Source organism: Leuciscus leuciscus (genome assembly GCF_965113295.1).
Source record: "Leuciscus leuciscus genome assembly, chromosome: 6".
NCBI classification, from domain to species: Eukaryota; Metazoa; Chordata; class Actinopteri; order Cypriniformes; family Leuciscidae; genus Leuciscus; species Leuciscus leuciscus.
In genome coordinates this window covers 34,726,889-34,747,968 of record NC_138730.1, presented here as the reverse complement: position 1 = coordinate 34,747,968, position 21,080 = coordinate 34,726,889, and the positions used below count along the sequence as shown (strand labels likewise).

The window sequence follows — 21,080 nt, the reverse complement described above, 5'->3', positions numbered from 1 at the left end:
TTGGCAGGAACGCTCACTTTTATTCACAGTAGATTACTTGTGGTTCAAGTCACAGCAGTTGAGAACTTGTTTCTTATATACCTGTTTACACACCACTCCACAGACTCGCATTTCCTGTTAATTAAAATTAAAAAAAAAATTCTGTTATATTTTTGATCAAACAAATTCGGCCTTGGTGAGCATAAGAGACTTATGCATTAACATTGTACCAACAACCCCAAACTATTGAACAGTAGGTCAATTCTAGAGTTTAGTGGTCATTATGCGCAAATATTGTTGAGTAACAAATAAAGAATCCCAGACAGTCGTATAATGTAGTCACTTAATAGATTTCAGCTTATACACATTTGAAACATGTTTGCTATTGTAATGTGCGACTGCCGCGGTAATGATGTTATCTCATTAACTGCACTATTGACTACACCAACAACAAGAATCAGCCAAGTGTGACCTTTCATTATACAACAGACCATGTCCTCAAATGAACTGCGTCCTTATACAAACTTACCACATGTAACTCATCCCCTTTCACCCACTGTGTCCAGCCCCTTCCTTCCTTTTCTCCTTTTTGCACACACACCAGTTTGTCTCCCTCCCAGTTTACCGTGGTCTACAAAATAAGGACAGATAAACGCCACTGAAAGAGATGAAGCTGGAACCGACACAAAGAATAGAGAATAAATAGTGTACTTTACCAAAAACATACATTTAATTAACATAAAAAACATAATTAATTAGCAGAATCATTAACAGACTGGTTTATAGCGCAAACAGTTAAATCATTTACGACACTTTGTTATTCTTATTATTTGCCTCTCTCTAAAAAAAAGTCTATATAGAAACTTAAAGGGTTCTGTCAGGTGCTTCATAGAACCTTTCCCATTATGGGATCATAAATATAAATTAAATTAAATAAACTTCATGCGGAATTGAAAAAATTAAGTTATGTGAACTTTACAATACCACATAACTTAATTTTTTCAATTCCGCATGAAGTTTATTTAATTGTAAGGAAATGGGTTTCCTTACTTTTTGTAAGTTAAGCCAGCTGATCACTTTTTACAGTGTATAACCTTTTTGCATAAAGAGTTCTTTAAAATTGAGTCAAGAACTAGGGTTCTAAATAGAACCTCATTGAACCTTTTTTTTCAAAGAGTGAATTGGAAAAATTGGAAGTCTCGCACATTCACAATAAATAGTTTAATTACGTGTTAAAAAATAAGGTGAATAGCAAAAAAAACCAACAACATTTAACCCCTATAAAGCTCTCTTTGTAAACTGAACACAAACACTGTACTAACATGCCTAAACTAGTTGACCTCACGTTTCCTGAGCACCAGGTGTTTGCGGCATTAGCCGAAAACCTCATGGATTTAAGATTCAATAGGTCATTAAATCTCAATCTAATCCTATTTAATGGCATAATCACTGAGTCATACTTGACAATAGAAAATATACAGGTCAGATAGTACTACAAATAGAATATTTTTCCAGTATAAAGAACCTTTTGTGCAATGGAAAGTTTCCATTGATGGTATAGGTCTCTCGTGGAATCATAAAGAACCTTTATTTTTAAGAGTGTAATACACAAAAACATTTCTGTTTAGTTGCACTTTAATCTGTACCTTCATTTATAAGAAGGTCACTTACCATACATTTCCTGTCATCTACCCCAACCAAATCCTCCTCAAACTCCTTTCCAACATCAAACTCCATATGGTAGTTCCTAAAGGTGGTGAGAGTCTTGATATTAAAATGATCACCATTCTGAACAATCTCCTTATCAAAGATGAGATAGCTGGCAATTTTTCTGATGACAAGATTCACATCTGTAAGTTGAATACATATAGAATTGGTCAACCATACCCTTTTATGGTACATGAGCCCATTTGTACTGTACTCTATGTAAATCAACAAAATATAATGAGGTCTGCCAGAGGTATATAAAACGTTTCTCGAGTACAAAATACAAGCACACTATAAAAAATGATATGATCAATAAGTTATTCAAAGATCAAAGTTTTTTTTAAGTAATACAAGATTCACCTCGTTTTTAAAAATCGTTTTAATGTAATTTAAGTTGAAATGACTTAAACACCCAAGTTGATTGTACTTAAAAATTTAAGGCAGCAACCTTTTTGGACCATTTTCAACAGAATATATTATAACATCTCCCATACCTCGTTCAGCAAAGGAAGTTCATTTCACATGGGTATAATAAATAAATAAATAAATATAAAATTAATCATACCCAGCACTTCCATGTATTCATCAAAGTTTTCATTACTTGTCATTTTCCAGTATCCATTCATGTCCACAGGAGACATCTTTGCTGCTTTTTTGCGTTTGTCTTCCGCACTGATGTTTCGACATCAAGTCGCGGTGTGGCGTCTCAAATCACACGGCAGGTTGTAATCCTAAAGCCAATTAGGGCCTTTGGATTATCTCAAAGAGCATTTATACATGTTGTAGGACACATGTAGTGGATTTTTTCCTCTTTTTCTCTTTTTCGTACAGGAGCTCTGTCAAGGGGTGTGAATTCCAATGCGTGATGCATGTCATGACCTCATGTCAGTCACTGCATGTGAACAGACAGATACGTCTGTTTGTTTTGATTCTCAGTCTGTCAGTCAGTCAAAGCAACAATCACAATGCTGTCAAAAGGCTTCCATTTATGCTTACAGACTCTAGAGCAAGAGAGAGAGAGGGATGGTTTAATTGTTCAGGTGAAGACCTGTCAGTAATGAGGTCAGTCTTCCTGACTAAATTACTCTGAAGTGTCTTCAGTGAAATGTAGAATAAAATATACATGAGATTCCTGAGATGTTTTATTTTTCTGAGCAAGGCCTATTTTCTTTTCCATCAACCACAAGTGTGTGCTTTTGCCAACCAAACTTGTCTTGGTGTATCTACACTACCATTCCAAATTTGGGGGTCCATAAAGGGTCTTAAATGCCTCATATGCTTAACAAGGCTGCATTTATTTGATCAGAAAATATGCTAAAACAGTAATATTGTGGAATAACATTACAATTTTGTCATGTCATGTTATGTTGGTGTTTTGTTTTTGTTTTCATGGACTTTTACTTTGTATCACTTTATTTCCTGTTTCCTTCCGTTGTCGTTGTGTTCATTTGTTGTCATGGTGATTCATTGTTTCCTTGATTAGTTCACGCCTGTTTTCTATTTTAATATATTTCAAAAATGTAATTTATTCCTGTGATGGCAAAGTTGAATTTTCAGCATCATTACTCCAGTCTTCAGTGTCACAGAAAATCGCCTTCAGAAATCAGTCTAATATGCTGATTTGGTGCTCAAGAAAGTTTTCTTATTATTCAAATGTTAAAATCTTGTTTTTTGATATTTTGGTGGAGAAAGTATAAAATAACAACATTTGAAATATAAATCTTTTGTTACATTATAAATATCTTTACTGTCATCTTTGTTGTGTTATTTTCTTTGAAAAACCTCATGTCATTCCATGTCATTTTGTTTTTCCAATGGAACAAAATTTCAGATTATTTATTTATTTATTTATTTATTTTTGCTGTTGTTGTTTGTTTTGACAGACAGATTGACAGACTAGATCCATGGAAATTTCGTAATTTTCTAATTTTCATAAAAAAAAATTAAGGTGATCATTAAAAATATTATGTATATTTTATTAAGAAAATTGTGGTTCAGTGTTTTATTGAAAATATTGAGAACATTTCACTAATAACACCAAGAGATGCATTTTCCTATTTCTTTTTAAGGAAACATACACAATTTTAAGGCTTGAATTGAGGAACTGATAAACTTCATAAAATTAAGGAAAAGGGGCTACCTATTTATTATGACCGCCGCTAGCGTAGCTAGCCGGTCATATAGGGATTGTCAAAGTTTTTTTTTTTTTTTTTTTCGTCACCTTACTGAATTTTTCGTCAACGATACCAGGGACACCGAAGCACCGGGGAACATGAAATTTGGTGGGCATGTAGCCCCACTAGACTTCTAAGGAAAAATTTCGTTTGGTCCCCGGGGGCCACTCCCCCCCCGCGCTGGGCCCCCCCAAACCCCAAAAAATGCAGTTTTTCCTAAATAACTACCTGAACCGTGGCACCGAGGATGAAGAAATTTTTGTGGTATGTTGGTCTACTAGACTTTTACGGAAAAATTTCATTTGGTCCCCGGGGGCCACTTCCCCCCCCCGCGCTGGGGCCCCCGTAAATTTTTCGTCAACGATACCAGGGACACCGAAACACCAGGGAACATGAAATTTGGTGGGCATGTAGCCCCACTAGACGTCTAAGGAAAAATTTCGTTTGGTCCCCGGGGGCCACTCCCCCCCCCGCGCTGGGCCCCCCCAAACCCAAAAAAATGCCGTTTTTCCTAAATAACTACCTGAACCGTGGCACCGAGGATGAAGACATTTTTATGGTATGTTGGTCTACTAGACTTTTACGGAAAAATTTCGTTTGGTCCCCGGGGCCACTTCCCCCCCCCCGCGCTGGGGCCCCCTTAAATTTTTCGTCAACGATACCAGGGACACCGAAGCACCGGGGAACATGAAATTTGGTGGGCATGTAGCCCCACTAGACTTCTAAGGAAAAATTTCGTTTGGTCCCCGGGGGCCACTCCCCCCCCGCGCTGGGCCCCCCCAAACCCCAAAAAATGCAGTTTTTCCTAAATAACTACCTGAACCGTGGCACCGAGGATGAAGAAATTTTTATGGTATGTTGGTCTACTAGACTTTTACGGAAAAATTTCGTTTGGTCCCCGGGGGCCACTTCCCCCCCCCCCCCCGCGCTGGGGCCCCCGTAAATTTTTCGTCAACGATACCAGGGACACCGAAACACCGGGGAACATGAAATTTGGTGGGCATGTAGCCCCACTAGACTTCTAAGGAAAAATTTCGTTTGGTCCCCGGGGGCCACTCCCCCCCGCGCTGGGCCCCCCCAAACCCAAAAAAATGCAGTTTTTCCTAAATAACTACCTGAACCGTGGCACCGAGGATGAAGAAATTTTTATGGCACATCAACCTAGCCCATAATCACTCATTTGTGATTTGCGCCCCTCCCATAAAAAATGAAAATGCAATATTATTCTGCTTTAATCGCCCCTATCTTCAGTGGAGATGTTCAGAACTGCACCATATTTCATGTGTATGATTAACTTGACAACCTCTGGGGGTATCCTCTGCTAAGTTTTGTAGAATTTCATCCATGGGGGGGTATAAAATAAATTCATTTATGTGCACATTTAGTGACTGTACACTCATCGGCCTGTAGATGGTGCTGTTGAGCGAAGGGTTGCTGGTTTAGGATGATACTGTCACACACACACATGCAGGAATACAAACAAACGCAAGCATGCACACACACTGACATCCACACGCACAGACACACACCCATACACACACATACAAATCCACACGCACAGACACACACACACACAAACACACACGCGCACACATGTACGCACACATACATACACGCACAGACACACACACACACACACACAGACACACACATACACAAATACACACACATACACACACACACACACACACACACACACACACACACACACACACACACACACACACACACACACACACACACACACACACACACACACAGACAGACATGCACATACTATTACTTTTTTTAGGTATATACATAAACACGCAATACAGCCAAATTACTCCACGTCATTTATTTTTGTGGAAAGCCAGTGCAGGCCTGAGCGGCGGTCATATTTTGTACCGCGATGCGGTACATCTAGTTTTAAGAGAATTAGCTCATTTATGCGGTTTTATTTAGAGACACCATTGTTTGTTCCCAGCATGCTTTGCACATGGCTGGAAATGGAGAGTAAATCTTGAAATGAAGTGTTATTTCATGTGTTTTTAAGTAAAGGGAAACATCTGTTAATGTTTAATGTTCAGGTATGTTTGACATTTGAAAGAGTTTCTATTATGTTAAAGTTTTGATCGTTACCATTGTGCAGAAGAGTAGGGCTTATGGTTAGGTTGTGAATAACTGCATTATTTTAATATTCTGAAGCATATTGTTTTATACATGTAGTAATAACTCTGCTAATTATAGTGCAGTAACAAGTTTGATTGTGTGCTGTCCTAGCAGCATACAGTCTTTTCATAAAACAATATATCTCAAAGTTAAATATAAACAGGTCATATCCATTCACTTGACTTCACACAACTTTGAGAATAAAAAAATACTTCAAATAAAAAAGCACATTTCACTAAAATGTTTTATTTCATTATGTCATAGACTAAATAAATTAGTGCATTTTACATGATTTATTCAGGTAGATTCCATGAATGAAATCAAGCTTTAACTACTCAAAAATATTATGTGTAATATTGTTACCATAATTTTTTTAAGTAAATAGCAGTAACATTTTTTACAGTGTAAGTTTGAATCTACATCCAGATCTTTTCCCCTTTCTGTAATAGCAAAAAGGCTTAATACAACACCTGCTAAGGAGTAATACTAAAATATTCTTCCTCTGTACTTTCAAATTTGTCCTACTTTCTTATAGGCCTGTTTAATGACACGCTGGATGGAGCATTCAAGATAAAGTCTGACTCATAAATATACACTAAGTGCTGGAACAGTGGTGACAGAATAAAGTGTAGCCTTTGGGTATTCTGATCTTCTGAACATCAAACGCTGGAAATGGTCCTTGTTCTTTCTGACATATTTCCTCTTATCTTGTCTTCCACGCTTAACAATAGAGTCGAAATAAAGAGTTTCACAGATCACAGGAATGAAGATCAAAAAATGACGTTGTATAACGCCCCACTCGCCCCCTTTTCTGCAGCAGCATCTCAGTGGGTGGGAGATTTACAATATTGTTTATATGCTCTATGCCATTTGCATTGAAATAAATTTCTATTCATTAAAGAATTCTAAATAAAAGATATCACGATTTCCACAAATATTTTAAGCAGCACAACTGTTTTCAACATTGATTATAATAAGATATGTTTCTTGTGCACCAAATCAACATATTAGAATGATTTCTGGAGGATCATGTGACACTGAAGACTGGAGTAATGATGCTGAAAATACAGTTTTGCTATCACAGGAATAAATTACATTTTAATATATTAATATTAATATAATGTATTCAAATAGAAAACTGTTTCAGGGTTTGGCAACACGAGCGACAACAAACATTCGCAACGCCTTTATTCAAATGAACAACGACATGGTGACATGCAGTGCATATAGTTGAATAAGGCGTCAGAACACCTCAGACAACAGCGACACTGGGAAAATTACAAACCTTGACTGTTGTGAAATCTTATTTACCGTATAGTATGTATCCAGAACATATTTTAATACAAGCTTTTACTGCAAAGATTGTGTTGATAAATAAGTTTATAGTGCATTTTACATGAGCTCAGAATAGCACAACTTCCCAAACAAAGAACAAATAGTGCACAGGGAATATTAAAGGCAACCTTATAACTAAACAGAAAAGGAAAGGAACCCCAAAGAACCTTCATGTCTAGTGGCCAGTGGTAAATACATTTTGATCTGGTCACTTGACTTTTTTTCAGTAGGTGAGGGGTCTTCTCTTCTTCACTTATAGGTCAGAGATCTCCCTTATCTTAACTCTGCTCTCTCCCCTCATTGTGAATAAACAGTTGAGTATAAAAGCTCCTCACTTGACCTGGTAATGCTATACTGATGTCCAGAGTTCATCACACAACCATGCCCGTGGATTTCACTGGAAAATGGGAGCTGGAGTCGAGCGAAAACCTTGAGAATTACCTTAAAGCACTGGGTAAGTCTGATATCAGTTTAAGTCAGTAGAGAAATAAGAAAAAGCTATATTTGTGCTATTTTCTAACTCTGATTATGCCACTTTATGATATTAGACAAAGCCTAAAGAATAAGAAATGACCATGCCAAGTTGCAAATATTTTGTTATTCTTACATACATAGACATTGACTTTGCCTTTCGGAAGATTGCAGCCCACCTCACTCCAACAAAGATCTTTTCCCAGGATGGGGATAGCTTTGTGATTAAGACACAGAGCGCCTTCAAAAGCTATGAGCTGATCTTCACTATTGGAGTTGAGAAGGAAGAATTTACTAAGGGATTTGACAACAGGTCGATAAAGGTGAACAATTCCCTTTATAATTGTGATTGTAATTGTGTATTTACCTTTATAGTTACCCCAGCCTTGGCCTGTTGGCCATGATCTCAGTCAGTTTGTTCAGTGATGAACCTACAGTACAAAATGGGTTTTTGGGGTGCGGACTGATGGGGCAGTGAACCCGAGGTTACCCTGTGAGTCCGCCCGAGAGCTCCTCCTGTCCGATTTTAAGGGAAAATCGGGTCCATCAGAGATGTCCAATAGATTTCTTAGGCGCGCCGAAATAACACCACAGACACATTGTAATCACCATGGGAAAATATCAGAGTAGCCTACAACTGGGAGTTGTGAAAAATATGATACACCGGTGTTTTGCCAGATGAGAAGTTTATCTATGTATCATCTTTTTACTCTTTTAATTCATTTTATAACTCTATCATATATCTCTTTTAATTTCTTTTAGAACTGTTTTAATTTTCCTTGCTTTTATTTTGTGATTATTTTAATTCCTTTCTGTAAAGCACTTTGAATTGCCATAGAAATGTGCTATATAAATAAACTTGCCTTGCCTTAAAACAAATACAGAACAGGCCTCAACTTTTACCCAAAAGGACAAAATACATTAAAGGTCTTTTTTTCTCATGTCATCTCAATACAGGTTTATTTATATAAACCAGGGGTGTAAAAAGTACAAATCAAGTACTAAGTACAGATACCATATTACTCCAGTAAAAGTTCATTTTCAGATTAAAAGTACAACTTGATTTTCATGTAAGTACTGATCGATGAGCCATATATAAATTCTAGCCCGAATTACAGGCAAACTAGTCAGTAGTCAGGACTAATAAGAAAGATAGTGATTTGATATGTATTGTAAATAAGCAATAGCTCTTTTTTATGCACCATGGTCCCAAATTATGATCAATAAAAAATACATATTATTAAAACAAGTGAGCATAATTTGTGTAAAAAAAATTTGACTTTTGTTTTAATTAAAATCATGTAAATACATAGAGAAACAGGCCAGGGGGGTTAATATTTATGTTACATTCAGACTCTGGTGACCTGGGAAGGTGACAAATTGGTGGCCACCCAGAAAGGTGAGAAAGCCAACCGGGGATGGAAACACTGGATAGAAGATGACAAACTTTATCTGGTGAGCATCCTCATTCTATGGATAATATTAACCAAAACAATGTTAAAATCAACGTTATTTCATATAAATGTTTTTTTTTTCTTCAGTCTTTATGAAATATAATTAAGACATTTAACGTGTGTATGGTGTATGGTCCTGCATATTATCCTTTCATAAAATTTCTGCTCTGCCGTACTCACAAGAGATACGTTTTGACCTCATGATCATTTCACTTGCAGGAGTTGACATGTGAGGATGCTGTGTGCCAACAAGTGTACAAAAGAAAAGACTAAATTTTCATGTGATTTAATGTCACATTCATTTAGTTACTCAACAAGTCTATCAAAATCAAGCTGTGTGTTAACTTGAGGCATTACTGCTTTCTCAGGAGATGAAAATGACTCACAATGTAATGTGACTGTCAACACTTCAGTGGGAGTTTGTTTTCTTCTGTCTAAATAAAGATAATGAGACATTACAGTATAAGTCTCACATTTCTTGTACATGTAACTTAACCCTTTAAAGCCTATCGTATCAAATATTTCAAGATGAACACTTAAAATGTGAGCATCAAATATGATACACTGGGTTTTTGATCTCTCAATCATTATTGTATAGCATTGCATTATATGTTTTGCACAATTAAGAATTAGCTTTGATCATAAGATTAAGGATTTAAATATCACTTTACTAGGACATATTATCGGGATATACTGTATACAATGACAACTGATATTTAGATTCAAGTAGTATGCTAAGATCTCACTGATTAATATTACAAGCAGTCATTTAAAAAAAAAAATTCTAAGTTTTGGCTCAGTTATTTTCTTCCTCAAGTATTAGATCCATATTTTCATACTATACCAGCCATAAAAGCCTGATGTATCTAATATTATACTCAACAACAACAAAAAAATATGCTAATCTAATTTTATTTAGATTTTTTTAGATACTGTTTAATAAAAAATAAGATTTTTCAGACTATTATTTCATGTCAGGCTTTACAGGGTAGTACAAAACGCCTCGGTTACGACTGTAACCTCGGTTCCCTGAAGAGGGAACGAGCGTTGCGTCGAAATTGACGCTTTGCGTGATGACGTCTTGAAGCACATGTAAAATCAGTCCAATGGTGTGGCGGGACGTCAGAGGCGGGTGACGTCACGTACCAGGAAGCTATAAAAGCCAGCCCGAAACAGAAAACGAAAGCTTCGTAGAGTCTGAAGTCGTGCTGACAGGCATGAAGGAGATATGGCAAGGCGACGCAACGCTCGTTCCTTCTTCAGGGAACCGAGGTTACAGTCGTAACCGAGGCGTTCCCTTTCAAGGGAACTCGCGTTGCGTCGAAATTGACGCTATGGGGAACGTCTATACCAACGCCACCATAGCTACAAATGTCTGTCCTGTGTGAAATCAAGTGAGCAGCACTAGGAAGACAAAACCTGAGACCCTGGAGTAGAGTCTAGGTCTAAAGAGTAGCACCTGACGAAGGTGTGCGGTGAGGACCAGCCTGCCGCATCACAAACGTCCTGCAAAGATACTCCTGATATAAGGGCCTTAGAGGCCGCCATACTCCTAGTAGAGTGCGACCGGACAGCCCAAGGAGAAGGCTGCCCAGCCGCCTCATAAGCAAGTGAGATAGTATCAACCACCCACTTGCTCATCCTTTGCTTAGACACTGGACCTCCCTTGTTAGGGGAGCCAAAGCATACAAACAATTGATCACTTTTAAGCCACAGGGCAGCTCTGTGGACATACGCGTCTAACGCCCGAACAGGGCAAAGCAAATTATTCGCCTCCTGGTCCGATTTCGAAAGGGAGGAGGACAGAAGGCCTCCAAGTGCCACGAGGGAAACGAGATACCAAAGGGTCTTTCCCCACAGACATTCCACCCAAAGGACTGTGGTAAGCACCTACGGCCGCCACATAAACCTTTAAAGTGGACGGGGTGAGACCTGCAGTGAACCGGTCCTGCAGGAACTCCAGAACTGTACCAATTGGGCAGTTGACTGGATCCAACCGACGGTCACTACACAAAGAGGTGAATACTCTCCAGTTCAGGGCATAAAGTTTCCTCGTGGAGGGAGCTCTGGACTGTAGAATGGTCTCAACAACCTCAGTTGAGAGACCTGACTCTATGAGCTGGGCCCCCTCAGAGGCCAAGCCCACAGGTTCCACAGTTCCGGTCGGGGGTGAAAAATCGAGCCCCCTGCTTGGGACAGAAGGTCCCTCCTGACGGGTAGCTCCAGAGGATGCCCGTCGAGGAGGGACACAAGATCGGGAAACCATACTCTGCCCGGCCAGCGCGGGGCTATAAGAAGCAGGCAAACCCGGTCCCTGCGAACTCTCTCCAGAACTCCCGGGAGCAGAGCAACTGGGGGAAAGGCGTACAGACGTAGCCTCGGCCACGTCTGTACCATAGCATCCAGTCTCAGAGGAGCTGGATGCATGAGGGAGAACCAAAGTGGACAGTGAGACGTCTCTCGAGACGCAAACAGATCCACTTATACTTGGCCAAACTCCGTCCATATCAGCTCCACCACCTCGGGGGTGGAGCCTCCATTCCCCGGGCCTCGGCCCCTGTCTCGACAGAGTGTCTGCTCCTATATTCTGGACCCCGGGGATGTAGGCTGCTCTGAGTGACAGCAACTTCCCCTGGGACCACAAGAGGATATGGCGTGCCAGATTGGATAATGGGCGCGAGCGCAAACCCCCTTGGTGGTTGATATAGGCGACTACCGACGTGTTGTCCGTATGCACTAACACATGGTGTCCCCTGAGACCTGTGATAAAGCTCCTCAGAGCCCGGAAGACAGCTAACATCTCTAGGCGATAGATATGCCAGGAACGATGATGGTCTTCCCACAGACCTTGAGATGAGCGACCCTCTAGGATCGCTCCCCAACCCGTGAGGGAAGCATCCGTCGTTAGCAGTTTGCGACGACAAGGAGCTCCCAGCACTGGGCCCTGGGACAGGAACCAAGGTTTCTTCCACATAACCAAGGCACGTAGGCATCGCCGCGTGACCTTGATTGTGCGAAATGGGTTGCCCCTCGGGGAAAACCCTCTGGTCCTGAGCCACCACTGCAGGGGCCTCATGTGCAGTAGTCCAAAAGGTATCACGTTGGAAGCTGCTGCCATGAGACCTAACAGTCTCTGGAACTGTTTGACAGTGAGTAGCTGGCCTAGCTTTACACTTTTCACAGCTGCCAGGATGGAATCTATGCGTGGCGGTGACAGGCGCGCCTGCATCGACACTGAATCCCAACCCACGCCTAAAAAAGTGGTCCTCTAAAATGGAGAAAGCACACTCTTCTTGGCGTTCAGCCGTAACCCCAACTCTTTCATATGGGCGAGAACAACATCTCGATGTTGAACCGCCAACTGATGCGACTGAGCTAAAATCAACCAATCGTCGATGTAGTTCGTGATGCGAATACCCTGGAGGCGCAGAGGCGCCAGTGCTGCATCCACGCATTTGGTGAAAGTGCGGGGTGATAAAGCCAGGCCGAATGGAAGAACTCGATATTGGTATGCTTTGCCCCCGAAAGCAAACCTCAGGAACTTCCAATGACACGGACGGATGGAAATATGCGTCCTTGAGGTCTATCGTGACAAACCAGTCCTCGGACCTGATCTGTGGCACGATTGTCTCAATGTTAGCATTTTGAACTTGAGCTGCATGACTGACTCATTCAGAACTCGAAGATCTAAAATGGGACGCAATCCCCCGTCCTTCTTTGGAACTATGAAGTACCGGCTGTAAAACCCGGTTTCCCTGTTGGAGGGAGGTACATATTCTATGGCCCCTTTCTCTAACAGAGTGTTTACTTCCTGTTCCATAACCAGAACCTGCTCGGGGCCCACCACTGTGGGCAGGACCCCCATAAACCGAGGTGGGCGTTTCTAGAATTGTATCTGATACCCTTTTTCCACGGTCTGCAGGACCCAACGAGAAACATTTGACAGTAGCTTCCACGCTGTCAAAGATTCTACTAGAGGTACCAGCCTCTCGAGACTGGTTTCTGGATTGTGTTGCTGTTGAGTAGTCGGTTCGTCGCCCTGTAACGGCGCACCGGCAGGGAACGACTGAACAGACTGCTCTAACACCCTCCTCAGAGGGGGCGGGCATCCCGAGGCCACTACGTTTCCGGGTGGTCCTTGAGATATGTGCTCGCCGGAGACCGCTGCGCCCTGAAACACCGGAGGCGGCAGGGTTGGCAGACCGGTCCCCTGAGGGCACCGACGAGAGACGGGCACCGTATTTTTCTCCTGCTGTTGAGTAGTCGGTTCGTCGCCCTGTAACGGCGCACCGGCAGGGAACGACTGAACAGACTGCTCTACCACCCTCCTCAGAGGGGGTGGGCATCCCGAGGCCACTACGTTTCCGGGTGGTCCTTGAGATATGTGCTCGGTCCGCAGATCCGTTTTACCCCTCGAAGACTGCTGGGTTTGAGAGCGCCCTCCGTGTCCCCGAGATTTTTGTGGGGGAGCACGGGAGGAAACGCTCTGTTTCTGAGTGGCACGGTGCTCAGCGCTCTTTTTAGAGGAGTGAGGCTGCTCCCGCTCAGCAGCCTCAATGAAAGAACGGCGGGGGAGAAGTTTCTGAAGTGCAGCTGCCTGTTTTGAAGCTTCTTGAGATTTAGCTACAGCACTATTAACTGCATCTCCAAATAAACCTTCAGAATCACCCAATAATTCAGCCTGGTACGCTTGCATTAGTGACATTGTGTGTAAACACGCTGCAGCTTGGCCGGCGGCGGCATAAGCCTTATGAACCAGGGAAGATGTGAATTTTACTGGCTTGGATGGTAGTGCAGGAGCCTTCAGAGAAGATGCCGTTGCTGGAGAGAGATAGCTCGAGAGCGTCTCTTCCACCCTCGGCATCTCCCCATAACCATGCTCTTTATAATTGTGAATGGAAGAATAGTGTGATGTTTGTGCAGTATACACTCTATATGACACTGGTTTCCCCCACGATCTCGACACCTCGGTGTGGAGATCGGGGAAAAACGGAAGGCTTCTGCGCTGAGGCTGTGCATGAGATGGCAGGAAACGCTCGTCGAGTTTGCTTTTCGAACGAGCGCCCTGCCGATCCTCTGGCCACTCAACAGATAATCGCTCGACAGCTCTCGTAACAACATCGAGCAATTCTTCAAACGCATGAGACTGAGGTGGCGAATCCTCAGACTCAGCGTCAATACTAACAACGTCCAACTCCTCAGAGCTGGACAATTGCAGTATTGGTGCCTCCATCGGGGGGGAAGAAACCGCAACGCGTGCTTCCACACCCTGATGAGAGGCACTGGATCTATCAGAAAGAGGCTGAGATAAGGCAGAGCCCATCTCAACATCCACTGATAGATCCATTTGCGAACCCCAGGTCTGTGATCGACAGAGCCCTGGGGAACGCGATCCTGGTTAAATAAAGCCAGGCGGGATCTGAGCGTATGCATAGGAAGCGCATCGCAATGCTCACAGCCAGCACCCTCGAGTGCTGACTGGGCATGCTCTTCACCCAAACAAACAACACAAAGAGTGTGAGTGTCCCCACTCGTTAAATAACGCGGGCAGGGGTGAACACACACTCTAAACTGCTGCTGCTTACTCGCCATACTGAATATATAAATATAATAATATAATATAGACAGACAACAGCAAATAACAGGGACAGATTTCACACAGAGCGCAACTGAAGACTCAGAAAGCTTTCGTTTTCTGTTTCGGGCTGGCTTTTATAGCTTCCTGGTACGTGACGTCACCCGCCTCTGACGTTCCGCCACACCATTAGACTGATTTTACATGTGCTTCAAGACGTCATCACGCAAAGCGTTCCCCATAGCGTCAATTTCGACGCAACGCGAGTTCCCTTGAAAGGGAACACATTTGCTTTGGTAACAAACACAATATGCTATGAAAGTAGTTTTTTTTTTTTTTTTTTTTTACCATAATGAGCTAAAAAAACATCTTTCACATGGTAGGACTATTAAAGATTGATTCTGTAACCATTAAGAAGAGACACTGGTGTCTAAGCAGTCAAACAATATTTATTAATTAAAACTTTATTTTGTATTGTTATTAGGCCTAGCCTACTATTATTATTATTATTATTATTAGATGGTTAAAGATTGTGATATAGACTAGCTAGTGTGGAATACTGTGGAAATTGTATAATTAGGCTACTTTTGAGACAATGCTATCATTGCTGAGAGACTATTATACTGTATAGTCTACATTTTAATATTTAAATAATTTATTTATTATATCATATTTAGGAATACGCTTCAATGAGAATTTTCAGTTGACAGGGCACATTTCAGCACGGTGTTTTAATAATCATACCAACAATGAAGGTGTAGTATTTAGAGGAAAGGGTTAAAGGTACAATATGCAAGAATTTTTGCCGCTAGAGGGCGCTACATTCCAAACAACAACAACGGCGTAGCTTGATGACGATGTGAAGGAGCGTGGAATGATGGGAACTGTCGTTTTAAACTCCACCGTGGATGTAAATCAGTCAGATGGGAATCGAAAAATCATGTTCATGGATGAGGCTAAGTTCTATTTTTATAAATGTTGCGTTTAATGACATGCTTTTTGTGGCGAGGGGGGCGTGGTTCAGCGCGGTCTGTAACGGGAGAGAGAAGAGACGAGCAAGTAGGTCAAGTGCAAATGCACCTGTGTCTTATTGCAGTGATCGGCGTGGAGAGACCGCTTATAAGCCGCGCTGGAACGAGAGAGAGACTGGAGAGAAAATTGGACGCAGAGGAAGAAAACCGGTGGATCCGAGCTCTCATTTTTGAACTGTTTTGTGCCGTCGCGGTTGCCACAGTGAATGCGCGTTGTGCGCGGCTTTTGTTTGTTTTGCTTTATTTTAATAAAGTATGAGTCCCAGTCACGACGACGCGTCTTCTTCCTCCCTGACTCTTAAACCTCATCACACTATTATTTCATTAAAATGAATTAACCGCATGAAACGTAAGGTTTAATACTTCATAGATGTTACTGTATTTGTTGAATTCATTGTTGTGATAACGCTGCGCAGTTTTACATGTTCTAAACAATTGTTGTAAAAATACATTCGAACATGCCCACATCATTTGCCAAAATACTGATTCATCTTTATGTATAACACATGCTATATTTATTTACATGGCCATAAACACCAGACGTGATAAACAATGTCAATAAACTAAACACAAATCTAAAGCAATAATACTTTCCTTACATAAACATAACTATTACCGAATGCTACATTTGGAAAATATAAAATTAAGCATGCTTTGTCGACAGAACCAGCAGCAATCGGTAAAGAATAATTGTGTCCCATAACGACTGCAAGAAACAAGCTAAAGTTTGTAGCTTGATAGACGCTACAACTAGGCCTACAACTTCCGCATTTGTCCAGGACTCCACGCAGTACGAGCGGAAACCGAGGGTGACGCGGATATGACGCAATTGACTGGCGACTCCCAGCTCCCCCCTGCTCTAACGCCCCGTTTCCTTGGTTAAAATCGCAATTTTCTCACGATTTAAAAATAGTTGGAAACATTTGGGATATTGTAAGTAATCAACTTCACAAAATATATAACACTGGCCTTGAGATTTTGGGATATTTTAATGCAAAATTCTTACATATTGTACCTTTAAGCTCATTGCAAGCTAACATCGTCATGCAGTGTCACTCATATGCCGAGTTTGGGCGAAATTACCCGAAAAACACCGAAGCCGTCCGAGTGTCACGTCAACGCTTCCGACGTCAAGCGCACGGGCTTTGAGGAAGTTCCTGGAAGTTCCTGGAGAAGTTCCATGTCACATTTGTGCTCTCTCCCCTTCATCACACAACCATGCCCGTGGATTTCACTGGAAAATGGGAGCTGGAGTCGAACGAAAACCTTGAGAATTACCTTAGAGCACTGGGTAAGCCTGATCAGATGTCTGCTATAAGTTTAAAAGTCAGCAGAGAAATAAGAGAAAGCTATATTTGTGCCATTTTCTAACTCTGATTATGCCACTTTATGATATTAGACAAAGCCTAAAGAATAAGAAATGACCATGCCAAGTTGCAAATATTTTGTTATTCTTACATACATAGACATTGCCTTTGCCATTCGGAAGATTGCAGTCCACCTCACTCCAACAAAGATCATTACCCAGGATGGGGATAGCTTTGTGATTAAGACACAGAGCGCCTTCAAAACCTTTGAGCTGATCTTCACTATTGGAGTTGAGAAGGAAGAATTTACTAATGGATTTGACAACAGGTCGATAAAGGTGAACAATTCCCTTTATAATTGTGATCCTCTTCTAATGTCATAAATGTATTTACCTGTATAGTTACCCCAGCCTTGGCCTGTTGGCCATGATCTCAGTCAGTTTGTTCAATGATGAACCTACAGTAAAAAATGGGTTTTTGGGGTGCGGACTGATGGGGCAGTGAACCCAAGGTTACCCCGTGAGTCAGTTCTAGAGCTCATCCTGTCCGATTTGTGTTTTGTGTTTTGTGAAATGTGTAGCCTCCTATGGACAAGTGTTGCAAATTAGCAGTTTTTGCTATAACACTAAAAACAATGTATCTGGTTTGTCCAATGCTGTTGTTATGTCCATATCAAATAAATAAATCAATAATCAATTTTAGGGGAAAATCGGGTCCATCGGAGACGTCCAATAGAATTCTTAGGCGCGTCGAAATAACACCACAGACACAGTGTAATCGCCATGGGAAAATATCAGAGTACAACTGGGAGTTGTGAAAAATATGATACACCGGTGTTTTGCCAGATGAGAAGTTTATCTATGTATCATCTTTTTACTCTTTTAATTCATTTTATAACTGTATCATATATCTATTTTAATTTATTTTAGAACTGTTTTAATTTTCCTTGTTTTATTTTGTGATTATTTTAATTCCTTTCTGTAAAGCACTTTGAATTGCCATAGTGTATGAAATGTGCTATATAAATAAACTTGCCTTGCCTTAAAACAAATAGAGAACAGGCCTCAACTTTTACCCAAAAGGACAAAATACATTAAAGGTCTTTTTTTCTCATGTCATCTCAATACAGGTTTATTTATATAAACCAGGGGTGTAAAAAGTACAAATCAAGTACTAAGTACAGATACCATATTACTCCAGTAAAAGTTCATTTTCAGATTAAAAGTACAACTTGATTTTCATGTAAGTACTGATCGATGAGCCATATATTAATTCTAGCCCGAATTACAGGCAAACTAGTCAGTAGTCAGCACTAATAAGAAAGATAGTGCTTTGATATGTATTGTAAATAAGCAATAGCTCTTTTTATGCACCATGGCCCCAAATTATGATAAAAAAATAAATAAATTATTACAACAAGTGAGCATAATTTGTGTAAAAAAAAATTTTTGAAATGACTTTTGTTTCATTAAAATCATGTAAATAAATATAGAAACAGGCCAGGGGGGTTAATATTTATGTTACATTCAGACTCTGGTGACCTGGGAAGGTGACAAATTGGTGGCCACCCAGAAAGGTGAGAAAGCCAACCGGGGATGGAAACACTGGATAGAAGATGACAAACTTTATCTGGTGAGCATCCTCATTCTATGGATAATATTATCCAAAACAATGTTAAAATCAACGTTATTTCATATAAAAAAAAATATATATAATTTTTTTTCCAGTTTTTATGAAATATAATTAAGACATTTAACGTGTGTATGGTGTATGGTCCTGCATATTATCCTTTAATAAAATCTCTGCTCTGTCGTACTCACAAGAGATACGTTTTGTCCTCATGATCATTTCACTTGCAGGAGATGACATGTGAGGATGCTGTGTGCCAACAAGTGTACAAAAGAAAAGACTAAATTTTCATGTGATTTAATGTCACATTCATTTAGTTACTCAACAAGTCTATCAAAATCAAGCTGTGCACTGTAAAATCCAACAGTGATTCTAACTAACACTTTTTAGAACTTTACTTAATGGCTTAACTTAATTGTAAAAATCTAGTAATCTGCACTATTCACATACTATGTTTTGTTTACTAAGAAAACCCAAGTTAAGATTAATTGACTGGTTTGGTTAGGCGGTGAAAATCTTAATGGACTTTTCACTCGTTTCCTCCACTTCTGCAGTTATTTTTCTCTGTTTGCATTCACTCATTTCCCAAAGTCATCTTGAATGTTGAAATTTTAATACAACTGAAAAATTTGAGACAACATCGCACAAGCTGACTTCATAAATTGATGTTGATTTCCCTCAAATGTTTTTAGTCACCATTATGACGATTAGTGATCCCTTTGGTTGGACACTTGGAACTTAATTTATACTATTGTAATTCTCTTCCCATTGATGCAGCGATTGCAACAAGAAATCAGTTATTGCATATGTATATATGTATATAAGTATGAATGAATGAATGATGTATAACATAACTATATTTCATGTCAATTACTGATCTTTTATAATTTTGTTGCTAACTCTTATGTCTTAAACACCTTGTAAAACTTTTAATTGGGTTTATATAATCACTCTATACGTATTTGTGACAATCTTGCAATTTATCATACTTGAGTCACACAAACTTCAACATTCAGCATGCAAAACACAACAATGGTAACAATTATATTTTATTTAAAGTAAATTGTCAAGTACTCTCTTCAGTTCTTTTTTAGTTACTAGAACTCTTGTGTAAGTGAACTTTACTAACTAAGCATTTGTCAGTACCACATACTATTCCTATTTCACTTTACTTGTTTTTTTAAGGCAATCGTTTGCATGCTTTTTTTAAATAAGTCCAACTAGATTTTACAGCGTGTGTTAACTTGAGGCATTACTGCTTTCTCAGGAGATGAAAATGACTCACAATGTGACTCTGTCAACACTTCAGTGGGAGTTTGTTTTCTTCTGTCTAAATAAAGATAATGGGACATTACAGTATGAGTCTCACATTTCTTGTACATGTAACTTAACCCTTTAAAGCCTATCGTATCAAATATTTCAAGATGAACACTTAAAATGTGAGCATCAAATACACTGGGTTTTTGATCTCTCAATCATTGTATTGCATTGCATTATATGTCCCCCCCACACACACAATTAAAAATTTGCATTGATCATAAGACTATAAGCATTTAAATATCACTTTAGGACATATTATTTGGATATACTTTCCTGTAGCTCAGTGGTAAGAGCATTGCGTTAACAACGCAAGGTTGTGGGTTCAATCCCAGGGGATTGCACATACCTATGTATAAATGTATAGGATAATGCAATGTAAGTCGCTTTGGATAAAAGCGTCTGCCAAACGCGTAAATGTATACTGTATACAATGACAACTGATATTTAGATTCAAGTAGTATGCTAAGATCTCACTGATTAATATTACAAGCAATCAGAATTTCTTCTTACTTTTTGGCCATATAAATATCAGCAACTTTACAAATTGCATATTTTTGCTCAGTTTTGGCTTAGTTATTTTCTTCCTCAAGTATTAGATCCATATTTTCATACTATACCAGCCATAAAAGCCTTATGTATCTAATAGTATACTCAACAACAACAAAAACATAGGCTAATCTAATTTTATTTAGATTTGCTTTTAGATACTGTTTCATAAAAAATAAGATTTTTCAGACTATTATTTCATGTCAGGCTTTACAGGGTAGTACAAAACACATTTGCTTTGGTAACAAACACAATATGCTATAAAGTAGTTCAGGTTGTTTTTTTTGTTTGTTTTTTACCATAATGAGCTAAAAAAATCGTTTTACATTGTAGGACTAAAGATTGATTCTGTAACCATTAAGAAGAGACACTGATGGTGTCTAAGCAGTCAAACAATATTT

At 39.9% G+C, this 21,080-nt stretch overlaps 3 protein-coding genes across 3 annotated transcripts; 2 read left to right on the top strand and 1 right to left on the bottom strand.

The window, feature by feature from the left end:
* Positions 1-33: 33 nt before the first annotated feature.
* Positions 34-2,327, bottom strand: rbp1.2 (retinol binding protein 1, cellular, tandem duplicate 2; the record flags this gene model as incomplete). Its single annotated transcript, XM_082173384.1, has 4 exons — positions 34-114; positions 509-610; positions 1,651-1,829; positions 2,252-2,327. The coding sequence occupies 4 exons, from the start codon at positions 2,325-2,327 to the stop codon at positions 34-36; spliced, it is 438 nt and encodes a 145-aa protein (XP_082029510.1).
* Positions 2,328-7,642: 5,315 nt separating this feature from the next.
* Positions 7,643-9,729, top strand: LOC309501545 (retinol-binding protein 2-like). The gene is made up of 4 exons (XM_082173727.1): positions 7,643-7,800; positions 7,962-8,140; positions 9,171-9,272; positions 9,491-9,729. The coding sequence occupies exons 1-4, from the start codon at positions 7,704-7,706 to the stop codon at positions 9,542-9,544; spliced, it is 432 nt and encodes a 143-aa protein (XP_082029853.1). The 5' UTR covers positions 7,643-7,703; the 3' UTR covers positions 9,545-9,729.
* A 7,271-nt stretch (positions 9,730-17,000) lies between these two features.
* On the top strand, positions 17,001-20,167 carry rbp2b (retinol binding protein 2b, cellular). The gene is made up of 4 exons (XM_082173729.1): positions 17,001-17,168; positions 17,344-17,522; positions 18,715-18,816; positions 19,044-20,167. The coding sequence occupies exons 1-4, from the start codon at positions 17,096-17,098 to the stop codon at positions 19,095-19,097; spliced, it is 408 nt and encodes a 135-aa protein (XP_082029855.1). The 5' UTR covers positions 17,001-17,095; the 3' UTR covers positions 19,098-20,167.
* The last annotated feature ends 913 nt before the right edge of the window (positions 20,168-21,080 follow it).

Excerpts from the sequence above, each read along its gene's own strand:
- LOC309501545 (XM_082173727.1), top strand. The coding sequence starts at position 7,704 with ATGTCCAGAGTTCATCACACAACCATGCCCGTGGATTTCACTGGAAAA. Across the intron at positions 7,801-7,961 it reads GAATTACCTTAAAGCACTGG|ACATTGACTTTGCCTTTCGG; the intron begins GTAAGTCTGATA and ends TTACATACATAG. Across the intron at positions 9,273-9,490 it reads AAGATGACAAACTTTATCTG|GAGTTGACATGTGAGGATGC; the intron begins GTGAGCATCCTC and ends TTTCACTTGCAG.
- rbp2b (XM_082173729.1), top strand. The coding sequence starts at position 17,096 with ATGCCCGTGGATTTCACTGGAAAATGGGAGCTGGAGTCGAACGAAAAC. Across the intron at positions 17,523-18,714 it reads TTGACAACAGGTCGATAAAG|ACTCTGGTGACCTGGGAAGG; the intron begins GTGAACAATTCC and ends TGTTACATTCAG. Across the intron at positions 18,817-19,043 it reads AAGATGACAAACTTTATCTG|GAGATGACATGTGAGGATGC; the intron begins GTGAGCATCCTC and ends TTTCACTTGCAG.